This window comes from Antedon bifida, chromosome 11 (genome assembly GCF_963402885.1).
Source record: "Antedon bifida chromosome 11, ecAntBifi1.1, whole genome shotgun sequence".
NCBI lineage: Eukaryota > Metazoa > Echinodermata > Crinoidea > Comatulida > Antedonidae > Antedon > Antedon bifida.
The window spans coordinates 15,116,128-15,143,814 of NC_136236.1; the positions used below are offsets into that span (position 1 = coordinate 15,116,128).

At 34.2% G+C, this 27,687-nt stretch overlaps 2 protein-coding genes across 6 annotated transcripts in view; both read left to right on the top strand.

The window, feature by feature from the left end:
- Positions 1–25,047, top strand: part of LOC144855950 (dynein axonemal heavy chain 3-like) — a 54,109-nt gene extending 29,062 nt beyond the window's left edge. Inside the window, exons 33-72 of one of the 5 annotated variants that reach the window (XM_078713912.1) lie at positions 2,118–2,285; positions 2,740–2,941; positions 3,780–4,388; positions 4,524–4,787; positions 5,306–5,397; positions 6,270–6,351; positions 6,713–6,851; positions 7,103–7,293; positions 7,417–7,512; positions 7,646–7,837; positions 7,968–8,101; positions 8,232–8,394; positions 8,747–9,160; positions 9,517–9,873; positions 9,997–10,092; positions 10,599–10,703; positions 10,896–11,029; positions 11,346–11,604; positions 11,807–11,824; positions 12,811–13,251; positions 13,464–13,568; positions 14,129–14,179; positions 14,846–15,006; positions 15,452–15,623; positions 15,760–15,885; positions 16,288–16,465; positions 17,639–18,025; positions 18,813–18,889; positions 19,079–19,372; positions 19,473–19,610; positions 19,725–19,985; positions 20,374–20,466; positions 20,876–20,953; positions 21,881–21,979; positions 22,149–22,331; positions 22,428–22,520; positions 22,648–22,821; positions 23,361–23,471; positions 23,617–23,677; positions 24,012–25,047. In XM_078713912.1, the coding sequence (XP_078570038.1) occupies positions 2,118–2,285; positions 2,740–2,941; positions 3,780–4,388; positions 4,524–4,787; positions 5,306–5,397; positions 6,270–6,351; positions 6,713–6,851; positions 7,103–7,293; positions 7,417–7,512; positions 7,646–7,837; positions 7,968–8,101; positions 8,232–8,394; positions 8,747–9,160; positions 9,517–9,873; positions 9,997–10,092; positions 10,599–10,703; positions 10,896–11,029; positions 11,346–11,604; positions 11,807–11,824; positions 12,811–13,251; positions 13,464–13,568; positions 14,129–14,179; positions 14,846–15,006; positions 15,452–15,623; positions 15,760–15,885; positions 16,288–16,465; positions 17,639–18,025; positions 18,813–18,889; positions 19,079–19,372; positions 19,473–19,610; positions 19,725–19,985; positions 20,374–20,466; positions 20,876–20,953; positions 21,881–21,979; positions 22,149–22,331; positions 22,428–22,520; positions 22,648–22,821; positions 23,361–23,471; positions 23,617–23,677; positions 24,012–24,157 (7,144 nt within the window). In that variant the 3' untranslated portion in view covers positions 24,158–25,047. The remainder of the gene's footprint in view (positions 1–2,117; positions 2,286–2,739; positions 2,942–3,779; positions 4,389–4,523; positions 4,788–5,305; positions 5,398–6,269; positions 6,352–6,712; positions 6,852–7,102; positions 7,294–7,416; positions 7,513–7,645; positions 7,838–7,967; positions 8,102–8,231; positions 8,395–8,746; positions 9,161–9,516; positions 9,874–9,996; positions 10,093–10,598; positions 10,704–10,895; positions 11,030–11,345; positions 11,605–11,806; positions 11,825–12,810; positions 13,252–13,463; positions 13,569–14,128; positions 14,180–14,845; positions 15,007–15,451; positions 15,624–15,759; positions 15,886–16,287; positions 16,466–17,638; positions 18,026–18,812; positions 18,890–19,078; positions 19,373–19,472; positions 19,611–19,724; positions 19,986–20,373; positions 20,467–20,875; positions 20,954–21,880; positions 21,980–22,148; positions 22,332–22,427; positions 22,521–22,647; positions 22,822–23,360; positions 23,472–23,616; positions 23,678–24,011) is intronic. The other 4 variants (XM_078713913.1, XM_078713914.1, XM_078713916.1 and 1 more) reach the window with 4 other exon arrangements.
- A 1,126-nt stretch (positions 25,048–26,173) lies between these two features.
- LOC144855325 (uncharacterized) overlaps positions 26,174–27,687 on the top strand; it is a 28,809-nt gene continuing 27,295 nt past the window's right edge. Inside the window, exons 1-2 of the mRNA XM_078713145.1 lie at positions 26,174–26,289; positions 26,405–26,497. Of these exons, the coding sequence (XP_078569271.1) occupies positions 26,199–26,289; positions 26,405–26,497 (184 nt within the window). The 5' untranslated portion in view covers positions 26,174–26,198. The remainder of the gene's footprint in view (positions 26,290–26,404; positions 26,498–27,687) is intronic.

Genomic DNA, 27,687 nt, shown 5'->3' on the forward strand with positions numbered 1-27,687 from the left:
TTTATCTGTTGATTATTATACATTGTTAATAATTAATATTAATTCTTATTTTGTTATCATTATTAATATACTTAATTATGTTGTTTATGTGATATAATGTTGTTTTTTCACATTGATGTTGTTTTGTTTTTGTTCACGATTGCTTTTTGCTTTTTTGCAGCCTAATTCGAAATAGGTAAGGCTTTGCTGTTTTTGTTGTTTGTTTACATTTTGTTTTTTATCATTGTGTATAGTAACAACCAACCAACCATTATGCATTTCAAAATTCAAAGGCTTTTTAAATATTTGTATTATTTATTTTTGAAGTATCTTCTTTTTAATTAATTTGATTACCATATTTATTATTTCTTTGATACCTGCTTACTAAATTTCTACTATTTGTATTTGTGATTGTGAACAATTTAATAATAGAAAGAAACCTAGTGCCACATATAGCAAAGAGACTTTGACAAAAATTACCCGCAATTGGGGTCTTCAATTGGATGACCTTTGTACTCAACAGAAAAGCTGTTATCTACTTTTTTCATTTGAATCAGTATATTTATTAACTTAGAAAAAAGTCAATTGGATGACCTTTGTACTCAACAGAAAAGCTGTTATCTACTTTTTTCATTTGAATCAGTATATTTATTAACTTAGAAAAAAGTCCCACAATGCCGAGCATGGCGCTTATGTGGCGACTGAACAAACCACATAGACAAAAATATCTGGGAGAGCTATTATTCCACTTTAATTCAAGAAAATCCAAACAATTCAGAATTTAAATGACAGTGACAACAGCCCACCTAATATGCCCAACTCGCTGGTTCACTCCTAGAATGAAACATAGTAAGTTATAGTTATAAACAGTATATTAAATGATTTACTCAAAACACTATGTTGGCACATATAAAGGTAGCTGCTAAATGATTCATATAAAAGGTAATCATACTCTATCCACTAAATTATAACAGTCAGAATTATTACTATCCTTTCAATCAATATCAAACTTTAACACTATAATAATAATAATACGTAAACAAAATAACATCATAAAACTAGCGCTTTCAACTGAGACAAGTCTCAACAAGTAAAACTGTTCAAGCGTGACGGCAGAGAACACAGGGAGAGTCTCCATCTCTTGCACAACGATACATCTTAACTTATTAACACTACAGTCCAACCTAAATATCATCTTATAGTATAGTAACAAGTATAGTAACTACACATAACAATGCCTTGCGTATATCAACAGTTATTACTCTTGCGTGATGATCGCAAATCGACATGGTGTTCACAATTAACATAGATAATCTCTATTCTGTTACCTTCGAGTAATAATTATCTATTCATAATATGGCACGCCATTATAGTTAGACGGCTAAACAACGTGGATCATCCACGGCCTAATTTCGAAGGTAGTTAGAGATTTGCACTAATATCAACAATATGTCGTTTACTTACAGAAGGTTACTACATAATATTTATGACTATAAGTGAAGTATAACTATCGGTATTTAATAAACAACTATGCAAGCCCGACTCAGCTCAATACTGGTTTACATGTTTTTCTCTCCGGTCACCCATGTGCGTTCTCCTCTCCTCTTCCACTTCTAGAGGGCGCTACTCTTAATCTAATATATCACACTTAGAAGGAAAAAAAAAATGATACCCAGCATGGCTATATGTCAATTGTGAATAAAATTAACAAGTTTTATTTGTGTGTCTACATTTGCTTCTATTTATTCAAATACAGGAAGAATAAACATTTTTATTCCATATACGGGTAAAATAGGTTTTTTATTATCGTCGTCTATTGTATGTGAAAAATGTTTTATCATTATTTTGTATAGTTTTTTATGTATATACTTCCAACATAGTCAAATAATCAAGTGTATGCATGTTCATTATTTATCCACATTCAAACTGTAAACAAACTCAGTAGATGTTTTAATTTGGTCATGACAGGTATTGTATAAAGGCAATATAAAATATTGCATGTTAATTTTGATTTCATATTCATATGTCAAATTTGACATTCATATAATTGTTTGTATAATAATTTAACTATGATATTCATATCCATAAAATTTGATATTTCAAAAAGCATTAGTTTCAGTTGTATTTGCAAATTTCAGAGAAGACTCAGATGATGATTTTGAAGAAGAGGAGGATGCAGATAATTCCACTCCATCTTTATCTGAGCAGAAGTTGAATGATGAGAGAACCAATATGGTCATATGTTACTTCCTCTTCAGCCTTGTCTGGTCAGTAGGTGGCGTTGTCGAAGGATCCTCAAGAGAAAAGTAATTTGTCTATGTTTTAATCAATGTAGAATATTATTACTACCAGTTGCTGCAGCCACGTTTCCAGCAACATCTAACAGCCTAAGTGACAGTGAACAGTTTAATACTTATGCCTTCTAAAGTGTCTTTCACACCTGCTCCCCTCAGGCTCCGGTTCAGCTCGGCATATAAAATCGAACTTCAATGTTTCATGTTCGCTATGCGCATGGATCCTCGTGAAAACGAAACATTGAGGTTCACTTGCATTTGCTGGAGCCGCTGTGAAAAGACCCTTAAGGAAAGTCTTGTCATAAGGCTTGCACATATCACTGATTTGAAAGAAAATTTGGTACTGTTACAAAACCTGGGACGTATCCTAGGACCATGGGATCCTTAGTCAACCACGTTGATCACCTACTGTAGCTATACTATACAACTTTTAACTATTCACACAGACCCTCTTGTTATTTCATAGTTTTAGTGAATTTTTCAAACAACTCTGTGACATGGACACAACTGGCAAATTCCCACGACCCAAGGATTTGAAATTCCAACGTAGCTTGATCATTCCCAAGAAAGGGTCCGTCTATGATTTTGTATTCATGCGGAAAACCTACGGATCATGGACTTCTTGGGAAAATCTAGTGGAAAAACCAGAGCTTGGTCCTAAAACACAGGTAGGAAATACATTGTTGAGTTGAAGTATTTTGCTGTTTTGCTTTTTCTCTTTGGTAATTAATTTTCTAAAACCAGTGTTGAATTACTTTTGCTTTTGATGTGTGTACTTGCTGTTAAAATTGTGTGTTGTACTGCTTCTGAAATTGATATTGCTGCTTTTTTCTTTAAAGCTTTTGTTTATGCAATGAGCCATAAAATCTTCATGAGAATAGATATCTATCAAAATCTAACTTTTGCATATTTTCTATTTATCTTCTTCACAAATTTGTACTAATATTATGTTAAAGTACCCTATATGAACCCAATATTGAGTAGGGCATTTAGTAATTCACCCAATACTTCTATGTCAAGTTTTGGTTTGTAAAAAGCGTATTCAATACGGTACACTAGCATAGTGTAATATTCTTTTTTCTTCTATTTGTTGTTGTGAACTAATTGCTCTCATTCTTTGATTTTCATCTTGCTGTTTTTATCTTCACTTCTTTTACTTCTCACTGGCTTCATCTCAAGGCTGATGACATGCATCAGGTTATGGTAAGAATATCTGAGAAACAAACGTAATCTAAGCTACTGTATATTTGTAAATAAGAATGTTGTAGTGTTAAAACTTATATCCCTCCTTGTTACTTTTACAGGAAAGTGTCCCTTTAATAGGGGTGTGTACACTGTCTTAAGTATGAATTCTGTTGTATAACCTAATTATAAATTTACTGACTATTTAAAAATGTTTGTCTTTGAAGTTAAACTATGTTAACAAAATCTAGCAATAAAATTGATTTAGATCTATTTTACTTTATAGTTACATGAACTAACTTGGGTTATACCATTCCTTTATAGGTCAATGAGCTGATTATTAAAACTGTAGAAACCGAGAGACAGCTCTATTTCCTACGCAAGTTTCTGTTACAAGGAAAACCGCTTCTTTTTGTTGGTCCAACTGGCACAGGCAAGTCCGCAATCACCAACAACTTTCTGCTAGATCTTGCAGCACAGAACTACATTCCAAATAACGTGAACTTCTCTGCCCAGACAAGTGCCAATCAAACGCAAGATATTATATTTTCAAAATTAGACCGAAGGAAGAAGGGCACTTATGGTCCACCAATCGGAAAGAAGCTTATTGTTTTTGTTGATGACCTGAACATGCCCGCTAAAGAGAAATATGGCGCTCAGCCCCCGATTGAGTTACTGAGACAATGGATCGATCATGGGTATTGGTTCGATCGTAAAGACACAAGCGTTTTACAGTTGATTGATATTTTGATGGTGTCGGCAATGGGACCACCTGGCGGTGGAAGGAACACGGTAACATCGCGTTTCTTGCGACACTTCAATATCATCACAATCGATTCATTTGATGAGGAGACAATGAAGAACATCTTTGCTCCTATTATGGACTGGCATTTTGACAAAGGGTTTGAAAATAGTTTGAAACGATATTCTAGAGTGAGTTGATTTGTTTTACCTATTCGTATTACTAAAATAAGTCCTTAAAAAAATGTAAATTTGTATTGTATTGATTTTATAAGCACTTTCAAATATATTATTATTATTGGATGTTATTTTTATTTCAATTTCTAGATTATGGTATACGCAACAACAGCGGTTTACATTGAATCCATCTCCAACTTTCTACCAACTCCCACCAAATCACACTACTTGTTCAACTTGCGAGATTTTGCCAGGGTTGTCCAAGGCATTCTACTTATCGCACCAGCCAGTGTTCCCTCAGGCAATGATGGTGCTAAGAAGCTCATTCGATTGTGGGTGCATGAGGTGTACCGTGTCTTCTATGATCGACTGGTAGACGAGGATGACAGGCAGACATTTTTTAAGATTATTAAGGTAGGACTGAAACATGATAATGTGGTTTATTATGACTCCTCCTCTCTGTTGTAAAAGAAACTAGATGGACGGTTTATAATATGGATTATTTTACACCAGAACTATTTGAACTTTGATCTTAACTGAAAGGAACTAGTTGTGCAAGGTGCACTCATGTCCACTTTCGAGCAGCTGAACATAACTGCAAAGAAGTGACATGATGAGGGTGATGATATGAAACTGATTGTAACTAGTCGCACGCAACATGATTTGAAGTTATGTTCAACTGAATGAAACTCAACACAATTCATAGCAACTGCGCTCATGTCGACATATTTTATGGCAGTTGCATTCAGTTGTTCAGTTGCTCATATTGCTCATGTCGTTCAGTGTCTGTTCTTTTCTGTGTCTCCCTAACATTATGTTTACAACCTGTTGACAGTATGACTACAGTCATAAACACCGTGAAAGATCAATATATTTGCACCATTGCACTCATAAACATTCCTTATTTGCTTTTACTATTGGATCATTCACAGAATGTTGTCCAGAGTCAATTTAAAGAGAAGATGAATGCCGTCTTCTCGCATCTGACTGTCTCTAAGGAGGTCAACGATGACAATATGCGAAGGTAAGATTTCAAATTCACTTATAAGAGTACAAATCTACAGTTCTCAATATTTTTATTTTCTTCACAATATCAACAAAAATAAATGAACTTATACTGTATGCATGCATGTGTCCTTTGTAATTTCTAATTTATGTTTGAATTTGATATTTGAAGTAATAGTGCTGGCCCGGAATTCCGAGAAGAGAATTTACGAAGGTATACAATATTGGCGGTTGTTTCCTAACTCACGGTTTAGATGTTTGCTAATAATTCACTAATATTAACATTTGTTAACAACCTACATAACCTTATTCAAGGGTTTGTATCCATGAAGATAGTCTAAAGATGCTATTTTAAACTTACAATTTTAAATCTGAATATTTCTGGTTTAGACACAGCACTACACTATGTATTTTGATCGACTTAATCTTGGTTGAGCTGGTGGTTAATTTGAGCAGCACTGACCGTACTTACAGCAGCAATTCAACTCTCCTTTGAATCAAATATTTTTAGACTGTAATCAAAGATTGCCATGCACAAGTTATATATTATACAGTTATCTTCAAAAACTGTAGTTGCAACAAAATGTTACAAATTATAACCAGTATGTTTGGTAAGGTTTTGACCTGACCACTTTTTGACAGAGGTCTTTGACAACTCTGTGGCCTGCACAGAGATTGTTCCCTTTTCTTGGAACCACTGCACCACTTAATTTCTCATTTCTACGGCACTGTCAACAGTACCATGAGGTAAAGCAATGGGTATAACATAATATAGTTGCAAACATAGGAATTTTGGTGTTTGGTTTCACTTTACTTTAACGCACTTTTGGTATGTGAATACTTGATAAGTTTTCCATGATATTTCTATCAATAATATGTACTTATTTACAGTTTGTTCTTTGGCGATTATGTCAAAACAAATAATGAGGATAAAGTCTATGATGAAATAACTGACTTTGGAGCTCTAAAAGAGGTATTTAGAAAAGTATTATTGAAGTACAAGATTTGAAATAGGGTCAGGGTTGAAAAAATACTTCTGTGTTCCATTTTTCCAGGGACAAAACTGGTGATCCCACATTCCGAAAGAAAAGATCTTGAAGAAACAATATTGATACAGAAATATTATATAACTAAAGACTGTTTTCTTGTGTATTAGTAATTTCCTAATTCCTCCAACGCCAACATCGTACTTAGAATTGATCAAGACATTTAAGAATTTAATGAGTAGGAAACGGTTGGTGATCTTAACTCTGAAGATTCCTCACTAAGTTTTGAATATACACAGCTTATGCAAGATAAAAGTGCCCTAATTGATTCTTATTGTTCTCCTTTAGACCATTGAGAAGTGCCTAGATGAGTATAATTTAATGAGTAAGGCTCCTATGGACTTGGTCATGTTCAGATTTGCAATTGAGCACATCTCCAGGATAAGTCGTGTACTCAAACAACCTAACGGACATGCTCTACTCGTTGGTATGTAATAAAGATTTTCTTTTTAACATCAAATTCATTGTCATAAATTGTATTTCACAAGACATAGTTTGAAGAGAGTTTTCCATACAGAGACATTATGACATGCTTCCTCACACAATTCTTAGATGCAGTTTTTTGTAGGCACAATAAGCGTGATCCACACAAATCAAAAGCTACTTATTTTTCACTGATAATATATATGAAACGATAATGTTGTTGCAGACCATTCAATATGTTTTGTTATTATTTAGGTATCGGTGGCAGTGGACGTCAAAGTGCCGCCCGCTTAGCTGCCTTCATGGCTATGTATGAGCTTGTTACCATAGAAATAACCAAGAATTATACAATAAATGACTGGAAAGATGACCTTCGTAAACTCTTGAGGAAGGCTGGTGATGATGGGCTGCAAACAGTATTCTTGTTTGGAGATCACCAGATAAAGGTTAGTACAACTGTCTGTCCAACATGTGTCAATTGATGTATGTACGGAAACTCCATACCAGTGCAAAAGAAAATATAGCAATAGAAAAGTATGTTTTAAGAATAAATTCTTTGTTCCTTATAGGATGAATCGTTCTTAGAAGATGTTAACATGATACTGAATACAGGTGATATTCCTAACCTGTATGAGAACGAAGAGAGATTAGAAATAATTGAAAAGGTAAGGAACATAAAAAAAATGTTTTTAAAAATAATGAGGCATTTCATAATACCAGAACAACAAATTTTACTGCATACCAAATGTGACCAACTGATTGTGTATTGAATGTGAAACTTCCTCTTCTTCATTATAGATGCAACAAATCGCAGTAGCTGAGAATCCCAAGATAGAGACCACACCCCTGAACATGTATAACAAGTTTGTGGAACGTGTTCGACGGAATCTGCATGTTGTCTTAGCATTCAGTCCAATTGGTGATGCGTTCCGTAACCGACTACGAATGTTTCCTTCTCTTATCAACTGCTGTACCATTGACTGGTTCAAGGTAAGACTGAATCTATTTTAAAATCAACTCCAAACCGATTTTCTTTCTTTTGTTCTTTACACATCACCATACAATAAGTATACTAAGTATACTTATGGGCTACATCATTTGTTATTTATAATTTCTTAAGGCATGGCCTGAGGATGCTTTAGAGATGGTGGCACACAAGTTCCTTGACGATGTGGAGATGTCTGATGAACTCCAATCTGAGACTGTGGTCATGTGTAAACACTTCCATGAAAGTGTTAGAGCGATGTCTGACACGTACGTCCAGTTCTGTTTTTTCATATAATGTGATATAACTTTAGATGCAACTAGACTACTTGATGAGGTTGTTTCTGTTCTACTTGCTGCGAATTTGAAGAACTTCATTTCTTTTGTTTGTGCTTTTTAGGTTCTACTCTGCTCTCCGGCGTCGCATCTATGTGACGCCAACATCATACTTAGAATTGATCAAGACATTTAAGAATTTAATGAGTAGGAAACGTCTGGAGATCTTAACTCTGAAAAACCGCTACATTGTTGGTCTTGAAAAACTGGAGTTTGCAGCTAATCAGGTTGGTTCCAAATTTGTTTGTATCGCAACTTCATACACAAACTGGCTATGATCAATGGTACCAAGACAATCAAACAACAGGATGCTGAGCTCCGGAGATCAAATGGTTTATCTGTGGCTGCAACACAATCAGTTCCACACACCTTTAGACACACTACATGCCTCAGAGAATATGTACAGTACATAGTACAGTACTGTTGGTATTTGTTGCAGCCAGACATAAGATTAAAGGACTGTTCCTATCTCGGCAAGGCGAGCTCAGTGTCTTGGTGTTACTAAGTTTAGTTGATTCCTTAAGGTTTATATCTCTTTAGTATATGCTTTTTACTATTCATCATTGGTTTTGACTTTAGATTGCTGTAATGCAGGAAGAGTTAACAGCTCTTCAACCAAAGTTGATTGAAACCAGTGAAGAGACTGTAAAACTAATCGAGATCATCCAAGCAGAGACAATGGAAGTAGATGCAAAACGCCAGGTGATCTCTGCAGATGAAGAACTGTCCAACAAGGCAGCAATGGAAGCAAAATCCATCAAAGATGAATGTGAACAAAAGCTTGCAGTGGCAATGCCGGCTCTAAATGCTGCTATTCGTGCTCTGGACACTCTAAAGCAAGCTGACATCACGGTGGTCAAGTCAATGACCAATCCACCACCGGGAGTTAAGCTTGTTATGGAAGCAATCTGTATAATGAAAGGAATCAAGCCAGAGAAGAAAGCTAATGATCAAGGCAAAATGGTGGATGATTACTGGCCTGCTGCTAAAAGAGTGAGTTGTCAAGAGAATCTCTTGTTGCTCTCATCCAAACTCATGCTCAGAATAGTGAATGTTTCAGTATTCCATTTATCTTAAGGTTTTGGTATAATACTGGGGAGAGAGGTAGGGTGTATTTGCAAGTGATATTGGACTAGCATGTAAAAAGCATGGATTCAATACATTTTCCATTTGTATCCTTAAGCAATTTAATCTTTATTGCCTTCCTTGGGATGTTTTAAAGATGTGTACATAATAGCACCTGGTCACAATAAAGTACATTGTTTGCCAAGAGTAGATTTCCTCCTCAGGTGCTGATCATGGTCCGGTCCCCAGCGCCCAGTTAATATATTTATTGTTCAATTTTACAGATGCTTGGTGATATGAAATTCCTTGAGTCATTAAAAGACTATGACAAAGACAACATACCGGTTAGCGTTATGAAGAAAATCAGAGAGAAGTTTATTGATAATCCGGACTTTGAGCCTAGTATTGTTAAAAAGATTTCCTCAGCCTGTGAAGGGCTTTGCAGTTGGGTTCGAGCCCTTGAGGTGTATGACAGGGTGGCTAAGGTTGTAGCACCCAAGAGGGCTAGCCTGCAAAATGCAGAGTCAACCCTGGAAGAGCAGATGTTGAAACTGAATGAGAAGAGAGCAGCATTGAAAGAGGTGACAGACAAGCTTCAAGGTCTTAATGATCATCTAGATTCCAAGTTCAATGAAAAGAAGGTAAATGATGTATAAGACATAATGGTATTGGAGAAATCTTCCAGAATTTGATGTCTGAAATTCAGAAATCTTAATCCACCTGCAAGCCATACTTAATTTGTTTCTTTTATTGATATTTTATAGAACTTAGAAGACCAAATTGAGATGACAAGATTGAAGATTGTCCGTGCAAAGAAACTGATCTCTGGTCTTGGTGGTGAAAAAGAGAGATGGCAACAGGTAGAGTACAGTAGTTAATCCTCAAGTTTTGCTTAGTCGGTAAAGATAATATTTCTTGTGGAGGATGCAGATTGGATGTCATATCCAGTTGTTTCAGACTTGCATACTCCACATGAGTGGATGCTAGTTGTTACAAACAGTAGAACTACTGGTGATTGGCTATTTGTTTGTTTGTAATATTTATTGCTTTCCATAAAATACACAATACAATACATTATAGTTTGAAATTAGCAAAATCAAACAAAAACTAAATAATTAAACAGTTATGGAAAAGCAGAGGATAACCCTTTAAGCTGGGAAGCTTGTTTCAGAAGGGGTCCTCGACAATTATTAAATGAACATCTAAACATTTAAAAAAACATAGAAAGATATAATTTAGATATACACTACAATTTACATTACTTTAATTAATAGATGAGAGTCATTTTATATTATTACTATGCAAATTATATTTATAATGTTATTATGTAATATTACTAAAAGTTATTATTTTTTAATAATGTTAGCTTACCGAGCAGCTGAGCGCTACATATGTGAACATAGTCGGTGATGTGTTGCTTTCTGCTGGTGTAGTTGCGTACCTTGGTCCTTTCACGTTGTCCTTTAGACAGGTAAATATCTGTAAATGTTCTCTGATAAAGTGAAGAACTTTTTCCAAACTATTTTTTTGTAGAATATACATTTTATTGGAGTAGTTGTAAGAAAACAATCTGTTCGAATTGAACCACAATGCTTCAGAAACATATTGCTATCAGTAGGGGGAAGTACCTTTTTAATAATACAGTTTGATTTGATTATGATAGGAATGTTTGAAGGAATGGTATGAGATGTGTCAAGACAAGTCTATTCCAGTTTCATCTGTGTTTTCTCTTTCGACAACTCTTGGAGATCCTGTTAAAATTAGAGATTGGCAGCTAGCTGGACTACCAGTCGACAAGTAAGAATATCAAATGACTGTTGATTCCTTGGCACATACAGTACTCGATAGCAAACACATATATTTCCATTTAAATATCATACAGACCTGGGTTAATTTTCAGAAGAACAACCCAGTCCACTCTGTAAATGAGAACCTGGTAGAAAATGCTATGGAGGATAAGGAGTATGATTGGAAAAGAATTGGCCACTCTACCACATAACACAAAGGTTTAGTACAATGAGCTCCTAACAGCTCATTCCCTGCAGTCTGAAATAATACAGGACCTTCCCTTTTTTATGCTTAATAAATTATTGTATCTATCATGTTATTACAGCTTTTCTGTGGACAATGCATTAATTGTAACAAATGCGAATCGTTGGCCTCTAATGATAGACCCTCAAGGCCAGGCCAACAAGTGGGTAAAGAACATGGAGAAGCCTAACAAGTTACAAGTGATAAAGCTCTCGGACCCCACGTACACCAGGACACTGGAGAACTGTATCCAGTTTGGGCAGCCATGTTTACTGGAGAACATTGGTCAAGAACTTGATCCAGTTCTGGAACCACTTCTTCTGAAACAAACTTTTAAACAGGTAATGTTATGAGTGAGTTTTGTTACTCAACTAAGAATTTACCACATAAATTTAAAACATACAGAACGCAAAGCAAAGTTTTGGTTACCAATCAGGCATGCTCTTGCTAAATTTTCTTTAATTGGCAAGCACATACCAACTATTTATGCGTACATCTGTTTTTATTATTCGTTATTAACTTGTTTTATTTCTTTTCCTTTAGCCCGATTCACCAATGGATGTAAGTTGTCTCATTAGAAATGACTTATTGCATTGCATGCTTGAATAACTTCCCTTTGCATGTAGAATATCAAATGTAAAATCCTGTCCCATCATTTGTAGGTTTATTTATTCGTTCTTGATCCAGTTTCACAAAAGTTAATTTAGTCAAAATCAGAATTGTTTCGTGCACGTCATGTGGACGATTTGTTGTTGTTTTTGTCTCATATGAAATAATAAACACAATAGCAATTCTATGGGGTTAAAACTAATGGGTAACTTCTATAAAACCAGGTGCTATATATTATGGTAAATATTTAAATAAACAGGTGATTGGACTGCTAAAAACAATGGTCGTCAATATTAAGAGGGTTCAAAGTGCATTGGTGGCTACTATAATTTATTTTATTATTTTTTTATTTGTTATTACAGTTTAGTAGCTTGTTATAATTTTATTATGTTATTGTTAGTTTGGTTATATTATGCATGATATTACGTTAAACAACTCCGGTGTAATACCACAATTTTTGTTTAAAAACATTGTGATCAGCCTTATCAAATTATATCATCAGTAAATCAACTTTGTGTCATTGTCATACTAGTCAGTATAGTTTATTGATCCCGTTATCATTTAGTGTTAGTATAGATGTTAATGTTTGCTGCTCATATTAATTAAGTATAGAGTGTTATCACCAGTAAACATTCTCATTATGTTGAGCTTGTCATAGATTAGACACAAATACATATAAACGCCCTTGCACGCTTTACATATTTATTTTAATTTATATTAAATGAAAGTATTATACAATATGAAACAAGCATGAAGATGTAATTATTGATAAGCCAATCAGATGGTTGCTAACTTTTAACACTATCCAACCAATCAGATTGTTGGTAGGTTCGTATACTGTCCACTCAAAAGAGTAAGTTTAAACAATGCAATTTTTATCAAGCCAATCAAAAGGCTTATTTGTATTTTTACTTATATGCCATAAATCTTGTTTTCAGAATGGCTTGGATTACATCCGTATAGGTGACAATGTGATTGAATTCAGCCATGACTTTAAGTTCTACATCACTACACGACTACGAAATCCACATTATCTCCCAGAGGTGTCTGTTAAAGTAACTCTTCTAAACTTCATGATCACACCTCTTGGTCTTGAAGATCAACTCCTTGGTCTAGTAGCTGCAAAAGAGAAACCACAGCTGGAAGAGAAAAAGAACCAGCTGATTCTGGAGAGTGCAAGGAACCGCAGACAGCTGAAAGAGATCGAGGACAAGATCCTTGAAGTATTGTCATCCTCACAGGGCAACATACTAGAGGATGAGACTGCCATTGAAATCTTGTCCTCCAGTAAAGTTCTGGCAAAAGAGATTGGAGAGAAGCAGGAAGCAGCATCTATCACAGAGAAAGAGATTGATGAGACAAGGAATGGGTATAAACCAGTAAGTACTGCATTCCTTTCCAAGGCCCTTGTTATACAACTTTTTAACATTCATAAATAGTAGCGTTGATATTTTTAATAACCTGTGAGCTTCAGCCCACTCTAACCATGAAAGTAAAATATTTCAATCATAAACTGTTCCTTTTGTTAAGCTAAGAGACAAATGCTACTGGGCGTATATATACATCAATGGAATTTCTTTTTTTTTTACAGGTTGCTAAGCACTCATCTATCCTGTTTTTCACAATATCTGACCTGGCTAATATTGAACCCATGTACCAGTATTCACTCACTTGGTTCATTAACCTCTATTCACAGGTAAGTCATTAAATACAGAAAGTACAAACCAGTAAAACCTCTACAGAGCGTTTGGAGGTGGACAGGCCTATACTTTCTTATTTGAGTAGTGGTCTACAGCTAAAGAACTGGAGCAATGGGTTATAATTGATATTAATGTATTTCTGAAATTAACTTCCAGACTTTTCTAATGTGCTAGAAAAAAAAAATCTAGTTCAATGCTCTATATACTCTATAAATTTCTACGTCTCAAGTAAAACTTGTGTGGAGGTTGGTTGGACACCCTGTTGGTACTAAAAACAAACAAAAAACCAACTACAAGGGTGTCGGTTCAGAAGAACCAATGACGCTATCCAGCAAAATCCTGCAAGCCCGGAGAGGAGATAGGCACCACTGTCAGATATGGATTATGCCTGTGTATCGTATCATGATGAGTGCTACTACTGTATCTCATCTGCTATGCCCCTATGATCCTCTAGGTCATGGGACAACTACAACTAGAACAGACAAAAGTTTAAAGTTTAAACAAGTTTAAAATAATAATATATGTTTCCAATATTTGACCTATTGATGCTCTTTAGTCTATATCAGATACTAAGGATATGACCTCCACTGATGCAGCAGGTTTTTCAGTAAGTTTAGGCCAGTTGGCCAGCACAAGTGTTGATGTGATAATTACATGTTGTTCAAAGGCTAAATGGTTTGGGGAAGCTGATTTGCTAAAAGCGTGATTTGTTATTTGTTGGTTTATCTGCACATTCATTTTGATAATTTAATATTGGATAAGTATATCACAGGTGCAAGGTTTTACTAAGCTTAAAAAGAAAACATCTGACTAGCTTAAAATTTAGATCATGTTTTAAGTAAAAAGCTTTGCTTACACGACAGGTTATAGGCCAGCTATTGCCTTTTTTTCTCTCACCATGTGTTGATGTGTGGATAAACACATTTATTGCAAGACTGAAACACATTTCGGTCATGGAAATATATGATTATGTATAAAAAGAACAGTAATTGTACATTAAAGGGTCTTTCAGTAACACAAGCAAGCTAATACTATTCATGTGTGTGTGGTTGAGGTTCACATTTCTGTTATCATTATCACCAATATTATAATTCATTTATAACCAAATTGAATAAGAATCTTTACTTGATTCATGCCTTTTAATGCACTTCATTTTTCTTAAAGCACAAAAAACAGCATAAATTGTCACTGTCAATTTACTGCTTGGAGCTAAGAAGATCTTGGTCAAAGGGATGGCTTCAGTTTAGTAACACTGTTTGTATTTGTCTTTCAGTCCATCTCGGATACGCCACCATCTAATGAGCTAGAAGTGCGCATAGACAACCTGAACAGTTACTTCACCTTCAACATCTATCAGAATATCTGCCGCTCTTTGTTTGAGAAAGACAAACTTCTGTTTTCGTTTATACTTTGCATCAGTTTGGCAAAAGGAAGGTAAGAGAGTCTTCTGGTTTCAGCCAATGGCTTGTGTCATAGATATGACATCATATGAGTGAACATAGAGCTTTCGATTTGCTAGGACCTACACATATTGTGTTGTTAGCCGTCGTCTGGGCCAAGGAAATCTAACAACAGGACACTGAGCTCACCTTGCCAAGATAAGAACTCCTTTGTTCATTGATATTATGTCTGGCTGTGACAAATACCAACAGTACTGTACTATGTACATATTCTCTGCTGTGTGCTATGTCTGTTAATGATAAACTCTTTGGTCGCTGGAGCTCAGAATCCTGTTGTTATATTGCCTTGCCTGGATATGAATCTGCCAACACACTGTGTCAAGGAAACTAGTCCCAGTGTCCCTGTATGATCTACTATCCCTATTATACTTGCATAGTATACACTATAACACAGTTGTATTTCTTTTACTTTTTTTTAGAGGTGAAATTGATGATAACGAATGGAGATTTCTACTTACCGGGGGCGTGGCTTTGGAGAATCCATTCCCGAATCCAGCACCATCTTGGTTGTCAGATAAATCATGGTCAGAAGTTGTTCGCGTTTCAACACTTGGAGGGTTTGATGATCTTATGATGCATGTTCGAGCGAATGTAAGTGAATTAATTTTGATTTGCCATCATGAAATGCCAAATGTGTTTCTGAAATTGTAATGTACTATACTTTTTTAGTTCTTTACCAGTTTAAATATTTATAAAGAGTTTAAATGTTTATAAAATCTATTTTCAGCTATTTGATTGGAAGAAACTGTATGACTCCCCAAGTCCTCATACTTGTTGCATTCCAGAGCCATGGCATCAGAAGCTCACTGATATTCAGAAACTTATAATCTTGCGGATCATCCGCCCAGACAAGGTACGTTTTTCAGTGGTCACTCATTGTTGATTACATGCTGGTAAACTTAGTGTGGCGTTTACCAAGGTACCACCAATGGACTTAATAATAATAATCGCAAGCTTGTATAGCACTTATTGCACAATGCTTCTAATCGGTTTAACTGCTATGGTCATTTTTTGTATCACATATGGAGCTCCCATAATGCAGCTAGTTATCAGTGCAAAGCTGTGTCTTGATCTAACCGGGTACCAATTTATACACCTGGGTGGAGAGAGGCAAACATAAGTGAAGTGTCTTGCCTAAGGATACAAGCAATGCGGTGAGAGTTGGATTCAAACTCACGACAACGACACGACAAACTGCGCCACACGCCCTTGCATATTATTAAAAATATTAATTGTTTCATTACTATTATTATAGATTGTTCCAGCAGTACAGAACTTCATAGTCTCACGAATGGGACAGGCGTACATTGAACCCCCAACCTTTGACCTAGCCAAAAGTTATGCGGACTCCAACTATGCCACACCTTTGATCTTTATCCTTTCTCCAGGGGCTGATCCTCTGGCGGTCCTCATGAAATTTGCTGCAGAGAAGGGTAAGATAAACAAGGAATATTTATCTGTAATTACTCAAGTAATACAGAATTAAAACCATACTTGGCACCAAATCGTACAAAAAAAAATTGTTTAGCCAATGGAATTTAATTAAATAGATAATATAATATGCCTATTCCATTAATATAATTTTCTAAATTAAATTAGATGTTTAGAAATAATTTTAGAGTCTGGAAATAAATGTTTTTTAAACATATTAATTTATCCTGTTATCTATATTTCCTTCTAAAATTATTTATAATTTTTAAAATTATTTATGCAATAATAGAATGGTTTTTTTTCACACACTATCACAATTACCTGCCTCCTTTAAGCTCTGTCTACACTATCAAACTTTATGTGACAAAAAAAATGTGATGTGCCCATATATGGACACGATGACGTCATATCACTACCATATTTGGGCACATCACATTTGTCAAACTAGTTTGATAGTGTAGACAGAGCTTTAATCCTTTTTACTTATCACATTCATCAACATTTTAATTTGCCATTTGGTAAGTTTTGGCAACTTTTCTAAGCTGTGCTTTTATTGGCTGAAAGCTGATTCCAGAGTGGCATTGTTTGTTTTTCTACTAAGTGATTGTTATAGTGTGGTTTCTTGTGTGCCTTCACCCTGCTCACTCTTGTGCAGATGGACATGTTTCATTTGTTGCGTGTTGTTTTGGAAAGTTTGTTAGCTGGAATTTTCATTTCATAGCAGTGTTAAATCTACATATTGCTATTGTAGTGTTTTCCATTATTGTATACCTTTCACAGCTACAAGAAGATTTTCATTCATTTTTTTTTATTGATTATAAATTTCATATTCTGTTTTTTTTTTCTTGCGTCGGCAAGATTTTATTGTGTAATTGTATTTAATGGTCATGATGTTATGTTTTATGCATGCATGCTAATACTTATTCACAGTGTCATTTGCATGTCATTTAAAATATCATTTTTATTCACTGAATGGTGTCATACTTCATGCATGTGTTGTGAAATGTGTTTATGCAGGAGACGTGTTTAAGGTGTCATTTTTCATGCATGGGTGATCAAGCTGTCATTTTTCATGCATGAGTGATCAAGGTGTCATCGCATGTCATCACATTGCTTGCAAAAAAAACTGTTAGTTGACATGGTAACTGAATGCATTAATGAGAATGTCTCAACAGGCTTATTAAAAATTCAACGTCAAAAAACGGTTGGAAGAATTATTACAAAGTTGGAAAGAACGAGCAGTCGACTTGACCTGAAACGTCAGATGTCAGAATCCAAAATTCAATTGAACGCAGAGAAAAGCCAAGAACGTTTGAAATCAAAGAAAGGTTTTAACAATTATAAACAGAATTTGAATGAAAATGCGAATGATAAATCTGATACAAAAAAGGAAGCAATCTCTACTAGTGGTAGGAAAAATGTTGAACATAATCAGTTGCCAGGTAACCTATCAAATGATGCAATTAAAGAAGAAGCAACGGAAGCTAGAACATCTGGACTAAAGGCTAAGGAATCGGGGTTCAACAAGGTCAAGCAGGGAATGAGATATCCTTCCCTTAGTAGTATGTAGTAAACATTTAGTTATCTAATAACTTCTTTGATTTGATTAAATTGTTTTATATTTCAGTTGTTCTGTAGGCCACTGTTAGTTGCTAGCTCATTCCTACGTTTTATAAAACATTCCATTGTTTGCTGTTGATGATGTGATCTCATGGCAGTTGTTAGAGAAGCTCTACCAGTTAATAACCCTACTATAAACTTCTTTTGTATTCTTCTCAAGTTAATTTTATAGTGGTTAAGAATTGGTAAATTGCAAAAAAAAATGTGCCAGAACAGGTCTTGGTATATCATTTGTCAACCCCAATTAAATGATTAATATTATTTCATTTTTTTTACCAGCCTGTACCTCATTTCAGATTATATTTTATATATTGCACACATTTTCTAAATGATAATTTGATAAAGAATGAAGCATGGAGATTGACATGTAGATGTTAAGATACTCAACACCAACACATAATAACACACTTGCACATAATATCAAACACAGCAACACTTACCACATAATTGCATGTTGTTACACACCTAATGGTTTATCAATAGATTTGATTCACTCAATTCAATAATATCTAACTTTATTTTATTCAGAATTCACAGGTATACAGTAGTTGTAGTTTAAGTTTATTAAAACATTTAAATCAATAATTTTGAATAAGATACTCTCACCTAATAAATCTTATGATTCAATTTGAAAACAGATTTAAACTTTCTCTTTATATGTATCCGAATAATGCATATTAACCAATGGTTTTATTTCTATTAAAACCATTTATTCCATTTATTCATAAGGTATGGGTGGTACCGGACTTCAAACCATCTCATTGGGCCAGGGACAAGGACCAATCGCTGCTACTATGATTGACAAGGTGTGTACTACACATTTTTTATCTCTATTCGTTCTGGCATCCTTCAGTTCAAAATGAAATATTGGAAAAGAAGTCTCTCCAAGTGTGCATAGCATGGAATGCCTAAGTTGCTTAATGGCAGTTGAATTTCACACTAATATGGAGCATTGAATTAATTTATTTTACTTACAAATATATTATTACTTGCAGGCGGTTGATGAAGGCACCTGGGTTGTGTTACAAAACTGTCACTTGGCAACCTCATGGCTACCGACACTGGAGAAGATATGTGAAGAAGTCATCACAGATCCTGACCGCAACAAGCCTACATTCCGTTTGTGGTTAACAAGTTATCCATCACCATCATTCCCAGTCTCAATCTTGCAGAATGGGATTAAGATGACAAATGAACCACCAAAGGGATTACGAGCTAATCTCTTGAGATCTTATCTTAATGATCCTATCTCTGATCCTGTATTTTTTGATGGGTGCAATAAAAAAGAGGTTTGTTGTATTCCATGTCATAATAATAATATTCCATCAATTGCAAATGGCAAATGCATCAATGTGTTTACAATGACTTATATTATGGATCTCTACGTAGGTTTGGAAGAAACTCCTGTGTGGTTTGTGCTTCTTCCACGGTGTTGTTCAGGAGAGGCGTAAATTTGGTCCATTGGGATGGAATACACCTTACGAGTTCAATGAATCGGATCTTAGGATAAGCGTACGACAACTACAGGTTTGTGGCTTGTTATCTTGTTTAGATATATACATTCGCTGTTGGTTGACAGAATTTTCTTCGTTTTTTGTAACAGATTTTTCTACAATATCTTTATTTTTATTTTCTCGACAGATGTTTCTCAATGATTATGATGAGGTTCCTCTTGAAGCACTCGTCTACTTGACCGGTGAGTGCAACTACGGTGGTCGAGTGACCGATGACCAAGACAGACGGTTGATAATGAGCTTGCTTATAAATTTCTACAACAAGAATGTCATTGATAAAGAGAAGTATAAGTTTTCTGAAAGTGGTGATTACTATTGTCCACAAGATGGTCAGTATGCCAGCTACTTGGAGTACATTAGGAGTCTGCCGCTCAGCCCACATCCTGAGGTTAGTACTGTACTTTTTATTATTTGAAAGATAGTGTGATCAGTTTTCAATCAAACATGTGTATAAACTGGTACTGGCATGTGCTGACAGCAAGGCAATCTAACAACAGGTAGCTGAGTTCTGGAGATGAAAGGATTTATCTGTGGCTGCAACACGATCAATTCCATGCCCATTAACAGACATCGCGCGTCACAGAGAATATGTACATAGTACAGTCTGTTGGTATTTGTCACAGCCACACATAAGATCAAAGGCCTATTACGAGTTCCTATCTTGGCAAGGGGAGCTCAGCATCCTGTTGTTAGATTGCTTTGTATTAACCAATAATACTCTAAAAGTATTGTGTCAAATAAATAAGATTTGTGAAACTATTTTTATATTATTATAGGTTTTTGGTTTGCATGAGAATGCAGACATAACAAAAGATCAGCAAGAAACGCAACAACTGTTTGATGGTATTTTACTTACTCTACCAAGACAGGTAAAGAAAGAGTTAAACAATATATAACATATCTAAATAGTAATGTTATATAAAATCGGGTTTTTTTTATTGTCTGTATAAATAAAATATACATATACAGAAATTCAGGATGCCAAAAAAAAATGTCATTGGGTTAAATCTGCTCTTGTAGTGGAGCTGTAGCTTGGTGGATAACATGCTTGCTCTCCAATTCCAAGGTCTAGGGTTCAATCCTTACCTAGTGCCAGGGTTGTAACTCACGACTCTTTCAACTCCACTCCCTAAACCTCAAAGGAGACTTATTATTATTAAATAGTTTATCCATCCTGTAATTTGCAAGTTACTCGCTTTTGGATGTGTATGAAATAAAAAAAACTAAAATAATTTATGAATCAGGAATGTATTTAAATAAAACTTTGGCCCTCCACAGGTTCATCTAACATCTAAACCAACAAATACCCAATATTCACTTTTACCTCGTGTAATTGTTCGTCCATGGGATGAATTGGTAATTTATACACGTAACTTAATTTGGTTTTGGGTTGAGACATTTTAGGTATTTGCGTCAGCTATTTTCGGTTTCACTTAATTTTTACCATAAAAATCAGATCTTGAAGTTTAGTAAGCACGTGGGGTGGGGAAGCAATGGAGCTTCTGGCTTGTAGGAGGCACATGCAATTTTATTTTTTACATTTGTTGAGAATACTGACACTAAATTTATTTACACAAGAAAGTATATTTATAATAGTATAATTAACAATATTTCTTGTTTATTTCTCTCTGTTTTGTTTTTTGCTTCATTTCTGCTTTGCATGGTATCACAGGCTGGAGAGGTATATATTAAACTTGGTTTTGGTATAACAGCACATGTTGCATGCTGTAGCACCTGGAGTTGTAGCACTATGTGACTGACTTCGGTAGCATCCACTTTTTTTGCCAGATCACTTTCAACTAATACAATTTATCTACTTTTTGAAGCACAAAATAGTTTATTATAACAAAGTTTTAGTAGCTAAATTTGCACAGATGGGATGATGTTTAATAGCACTATATATTGTGGTGGTTTTTGTACCTTTGATATGGGATGTGCAGTACGTTTTTGTGTGTGTATTGTTCTCTATTGTATTACCATCAACTCTCTCAATACCCGACACACTTTGGACTGGCCAAATATTTCTGGTTTTCTGGAAAGTCTGATATTCAGAATGTGTTTTAGAAACAAATTTGGGACTTTTTGGGCCTCAAAAAAAGTCTGATTTTGGGAGAGTTTTACTGTATTTTTTGATAAGCACGATTTACTTTATTGTTTTGTGTTTGTTTATGTACACAATGGAATAATGCACTTTTTGTTTCTATTGTAATTGTTAGTTTCCTGGTTAGGAACCTCTGTGATCGTATTATTAAATTATGTAATTATTTGTTCTTCCTATTGTAGGCTTCTGGAGGTGGCAGATCTTCCCAGCAGGTAATTGATGATCTTGCGTCTGATATTCTATCAAAGGTTCCTTCAAACTTCAACTTGGAGGAAGTGAAGGTAAGATGGTAGTTTAAATTTTTATTTTGTTTTGGCAGTTCTATCAAAGAAATAATTCAGCAGTTTGTAGTCTGTGATCCCCTCTCTGCTAGACCCACCCCTGTTTAGTACAAGTTACAAGTTTAGTTAAGTTACAAAAGAAAATAATTTTATAAATTTTGTTTTGAAGGCAAAGTATCCTGTGAGATATGAGGAGTCGATGAACACAGTTCTTTTACAAGAGTTGATTAGGTTCAACCGACTGATTAGTGTAATCAGAAGCAGTCTGGTGAACATCAGGAAAGCCATCAAAGGACTGGTGGTGATGTCTGCCGAACTTGAAGATGTTTTTGATAGTATGATGGTGGGCAAGGTGAATCTTTTTGTTTTTATCTTTGTATTTACTTTCCATTACGAAGTATAATCAAGTTACTCGATTGTAATTTAACATTTGTTTCTTTTTTTACAGGTTCCAGCCATGTGGGCAGCCAAATCGTACCCGTCATTGAAACCATTAGGAAGTTATGTCACTGACCTTATGGCAAGATTACAAGAATTTAAAGTAAATTTACAAATTAGTCTTAATTGATAACAAATTGTTATTTAGTGGGAGTTGCTATTTGGAAAAAGGGTCACTATTTTATAAATAGAGATGTGTATTTATAATCTTGCATTTCCTTTTTTTTTAGGCCTGGATACAAGGAGGTGTTCCAACAGTATTCTGGATGTCTGGATTCTACTTCACTCAGTCCTTCCTGACGGGTACAATGCAGAACTTTGCAAGACGTTACCAGATACCGATTGACCAACTAGGGTTCCAGTTTGAAGTTATGAGCCAGGAAACTGAAATGCCATCAAAACCTGTAAGAGATTTCAACATTTGATTCATTGTAGAATAAACCTACGACTGTTGACACTATATATAGATATACCCTTTCCATACAATGTATTTTTCATAAAGATGTTTGTACAGTGCCATAGCGCTCCATCTATACTATCAAACTAGTTTGACAAAAAAAGTGTGATGTGCCAAAATTTGGTAGTGATATGCTAAAATATGGTAGTGATATGATATATCTGTATATGAGCACATCACATTTTTTTGTCACATAAAGTTTGGTAGTGTAGACAGAGCTTTAAAGGGGTATGGCAAAGAAGGGACAATTGTCCTGTGTGAGCAGTAGGGTTGTCAAAGGCCTCTGTGAAAAAGAGGTCAGGTTGACACTTTACCCAACCATACTGGCTACAAGTTTTATCTTGTATATTTGTGATTACTGCAGAAGATGGTTGTACAATATTAGAAGAAGTACATTTTGGAAATGTGTGGTCTACTTCAAACCTTACTTTACTAGTGCTTATTCGCTAAGCTAACAATGAACAATATAATATATTTGTCTTGTAGGTGGATGGTGTGTATGTGAAGGGTCTTTTCTTGGAAGGTGCACGTTGGTGTCGAGAGAAACGTGTTCTCAATGAATCATTACCGAAGATACTTTACGATACATTACCAATTGTATCCTTCGTTATTGTTCGTGGAATTATTCAATACTTTAATATTGGTTACTATTGATTTCCCCGAAGTGTGGGATAATAAAGTTTAATTGAATTGATTTATGCAATGCTTAATAAACCTATTCATCCTTAATTTGCTATCTTAGCTGTGGTTGAAACCAGAAGAAAGATCAAAGTTCATTGAGCAGGTTACTTATTCCTGTCCTGGTAAGAAAAACTACTACAAGATTACTATGACAACCGAAAGATTTCTCTTTTTTACCATTCAGAATATTTTAGACCAGCCCAATGGTTTATTATTGAGGGAGTTGGCTGACTTCTAATGTCTCCCATGATACATCTTTAATTGACATGTCTGTTACCCTGATAAAGACCTACCCTAGCCTCAGTGCTCTTCAACCCAGAGACATGCATGTATTTCTTTTAGCTTATTTTATTTCACACACTTTGATCATTCATTTAGAAGTAATTTTTATTCTCTAATATGCCAATTTTAATGGTACAGTACAGGTAGTTCATGTGATTTGATTGTTCTTCACAGCGTACAAGACCAGTGCACGCAGAGGGACTTTGTCAACAACTGGGCATTCTACAAATTTTATTCTACACATCGAGCTACCATCAGATTGCCCACAAAAGCACTGGATTAACCGGGGTGTCGCCATCTTATGTCAGCTGGATGATTAGAACTCTGGGGTGTATTGAAATGTTTGGATCACCTAATTAGGTTCCAATATTGCATTACTTGAGAGATCCTCTAATCGGTGGATCTCCATTATTATCATTCAGTCTTGTTTGCGCTGAAATAGATTGTGAAAATAGACAATTGACTTTTAGCAATATCAATCAACTTTGAATAACACAAGTGAATTTATGCTAAGACAATCTTTTAAAAATGTAATAGTTTCTTTAACTTTGAAACAATAACAAGTGTTTTTATAGAAAAGTATAATATAAATAATGATAATAGATACACTTGCTGTGTCAGTATGGATATTTGTTTGTATAGTTTATTTGGCAATGCGCTGAAAGTGTATACAAATGCAAAAACAGTACATTACTCCAAGAGGCTTCTGAAGATGTTTGTATGTGGCCTAAACAAAATGAGGCTACCTATCTCAGCCCATTTAATTGTATTGTAATGTTTGCTTCAATACGGGTAGTATAGTACTAGATAAAAAAAATAATAGAAGTCCTAGACTAAATGATATTTTATATTAAATATGATATTTGTATGTAGCATAGTTTTAAAAATGGAAATATTAATACTAATATGCTAGAAACAATTCTTATTTATAATAGCTTTTAGATTTGCTCTCATAATTAAATATGTAGATGTCTGTAAATAGTTTTTATTTAAATATAGAAATATATTTTTGTACGTGATAATGCGTCAACAACAAACAAGCTTGTATATATTATTTTACAAATAATTGTTCCGTCAATTTTAATTCATAATAAATTTACTAAAATGTAATACACATCATTGAAATCAATTTATACATGATTTTCCTCCGTCCATTTTATAAAGATAACAAAATGAATTTTTTATATGAGATAGATTTTTATCAATCAATTCCGTCCAATTATTTATTGATATATTTTATGTTTATATTTAATTATGTTAGTGGTACAAACAATAAAACACTAGAATTGCACTCCGTCTCTGTTGTCTAGCTTTTTGTATGCATTTTATCGATAGTAGCGATAATAATGATTCTATTTTTTAATTTTAATGGATATTTTGAGTATATACTATAATCATGATAAACTAATTATAGAGACTCACCCTTATTTATTTAAATGTGATTTAATTTCTTTGTTTTTAATGTTTTCTTTACAAACACTTTTGTATCAGCAGCACACATTTTTAAGACGATGCGTTCATAATTTACAAGGCAATATCAAATCGAAAGGCAAAGAGTATAAATAATAATGTAAAGTGTGTTGTATGGAAGTATGATTGGTCAATCAGTATGACCTTAACAGTTAACACTTGGCATATAAGATGACATTAACCTATGACCTATTTTTTTCTTTATTTGTGGCTGATAAATCCTTACGTATCGGCAGGTCATGTTTTTTTTTTAAGTAAGATTTCCTAAAATTTGGCACCCACCCTAGTGTTCCAAAATAATCATCAAAGTGGTTGTTTTGTTAATTTGGTAACATTAAAAAATTTTAAATTCAACAAAAGCAGCTACTGTAGGTATTCAAAGTAATTTACCGCGTGAATTAATAGATTGAGAACATTTAAACTTTTACACCTGAAATGACAGATGTAACGGAGAAATAATTCCTGAATCGGGCTATTGCAATTGTAGGAAACCAAAACCAGTCAAATCAGCTTCAAAAATGAATTAATAATGAAGTAATTAAAGCTATTGAAATAAACAAAATCTTTATCTGAAATAATTAAAAGAAAATAAATTAATATGTTAAAAAGGAAACTTGTAAAGTACAGTAGGCCTATAATAACATGACTTTTAATTAATAATTTAAATTAAATATGGGGATAATAAATATAGAAATTAAGAAAATAAACAATTAGTTAGTTACTAGACGAAATTATAATTTTTTTTTTAGTGTTGGAGAATGTTAATTTGCGATTTTATCGAAAAAAGTACCCTTTTTCTCTTGATTTAAAGACATTTTGTACATCCCGCTGATTACGTCATTCGCAGTGCATGATGGGTAAATATGGCTAGCGAAACACGACAGGAGAGAAATGGCGAATCCGAAGTCTTGTAGCCCAACTAATTTTTTAGGCCAGTCTTGGTCGAATTGGGCTGATGTAGCATTTTCTGAAGAGTCAAATGGTAACTTAAGTTTATAATACATTTAGTAGTATGGATGGTGTTTAATTATGTGTTTTAATGGCCCAAAAATAATATGTTTAATTTTTCGACCCCTGTGTGTTTTCGCCTATTTCAGATACAGAAAGCACTGCTGAAGCGGTTGGTTCGGGGGTGGAATCGGCGAATAGGGGAAATGGCAAAGCCGAATCGATGAAACTTCATAGAACTGGTATCCTTTATATTTGTGTTAACGTACACCATATATTTTTATTTTTTCATTAATATTTTTAAAATTAAAAGACATATTGGCGTAGGACCCGGTTTCGTAATTCAATCTCGGTAAGTTTCCTCGCAACACAACAACAGGCTGGATAGGCCTGTTTATAGTGAATAGAGGCTAGCGGTTTTATCACATTGTGAACCCACTAAATCAGCTGTCTTTATTGTTTAGGATAGATTAGGCACCGATTTCACCAATAAGTAGAGCTTTCCAAATATAATTTATAATTTATTCGATTTCAGCCTAGATAAGATGGGACTTTACATCTCAGAAACTACACATTTGTGGGTGATAGTTGCATTGTTTACATCCAGTTGGTAAGCCTGTTTTGTTTTGGGAGAGGTGCAGGTTGGACCCCCTGTTTGATTAACAAATATATTTTTAGAATATTAACGTACATAAAATTTGAAATATTCTATTTGAACTATTGTAATATTAATTGTCGTTAAACTAATCAATTATTATTTTAATGAACCTGAATATATTCCATGTTTTATTTTATATTTATATTGCATATATAAATGATAAAACTGCCAGTATTTTTTATATTGTAGGTTTCTGAAATTCCAAAATGGTATTGTTCTATGGACATATGATTGACGCATAAAGCATACATGCATGGTTACACTTTAAAAAAAAATTCTTGTATGCTACTTGGCGTAACAGACAGACATAAGGGGTTAAAAAAACAAAATGTAGAAATAGTTTTTTTAAAAAAGAATATTTTATTATTGGGAAAAGTTAGTAGTTTATTTTCTGATAAACCAGAAAGCTGACACACAAATTTGTCAAAAATCACTCTCTTTTACATGCAACAACTTTCGTAAATTATCAGAAATATTTGTAAATACAGTAGCAATCGTAATATAAGAAAATAATAAATTGCAACTAAACCACACATAAAGTATTTCCTTTCTATCTAGGCTATAATTTAACCAATAAAAATTATGCTAAATTCTACTAAACTAGGATTTAGGTTAAGATTGATATAAAGAATACTAGCGACAAAGAGAGAGGTCATCTTTATTAAGCCCTTTGTCAAATGCCAATTAGTATTTGTAATTGAAAATAGTAGATACTTCATTCATATTTTAACAACATGTGTGAAGATGTAAGAGGCCTACAGTAATAACAAAAAG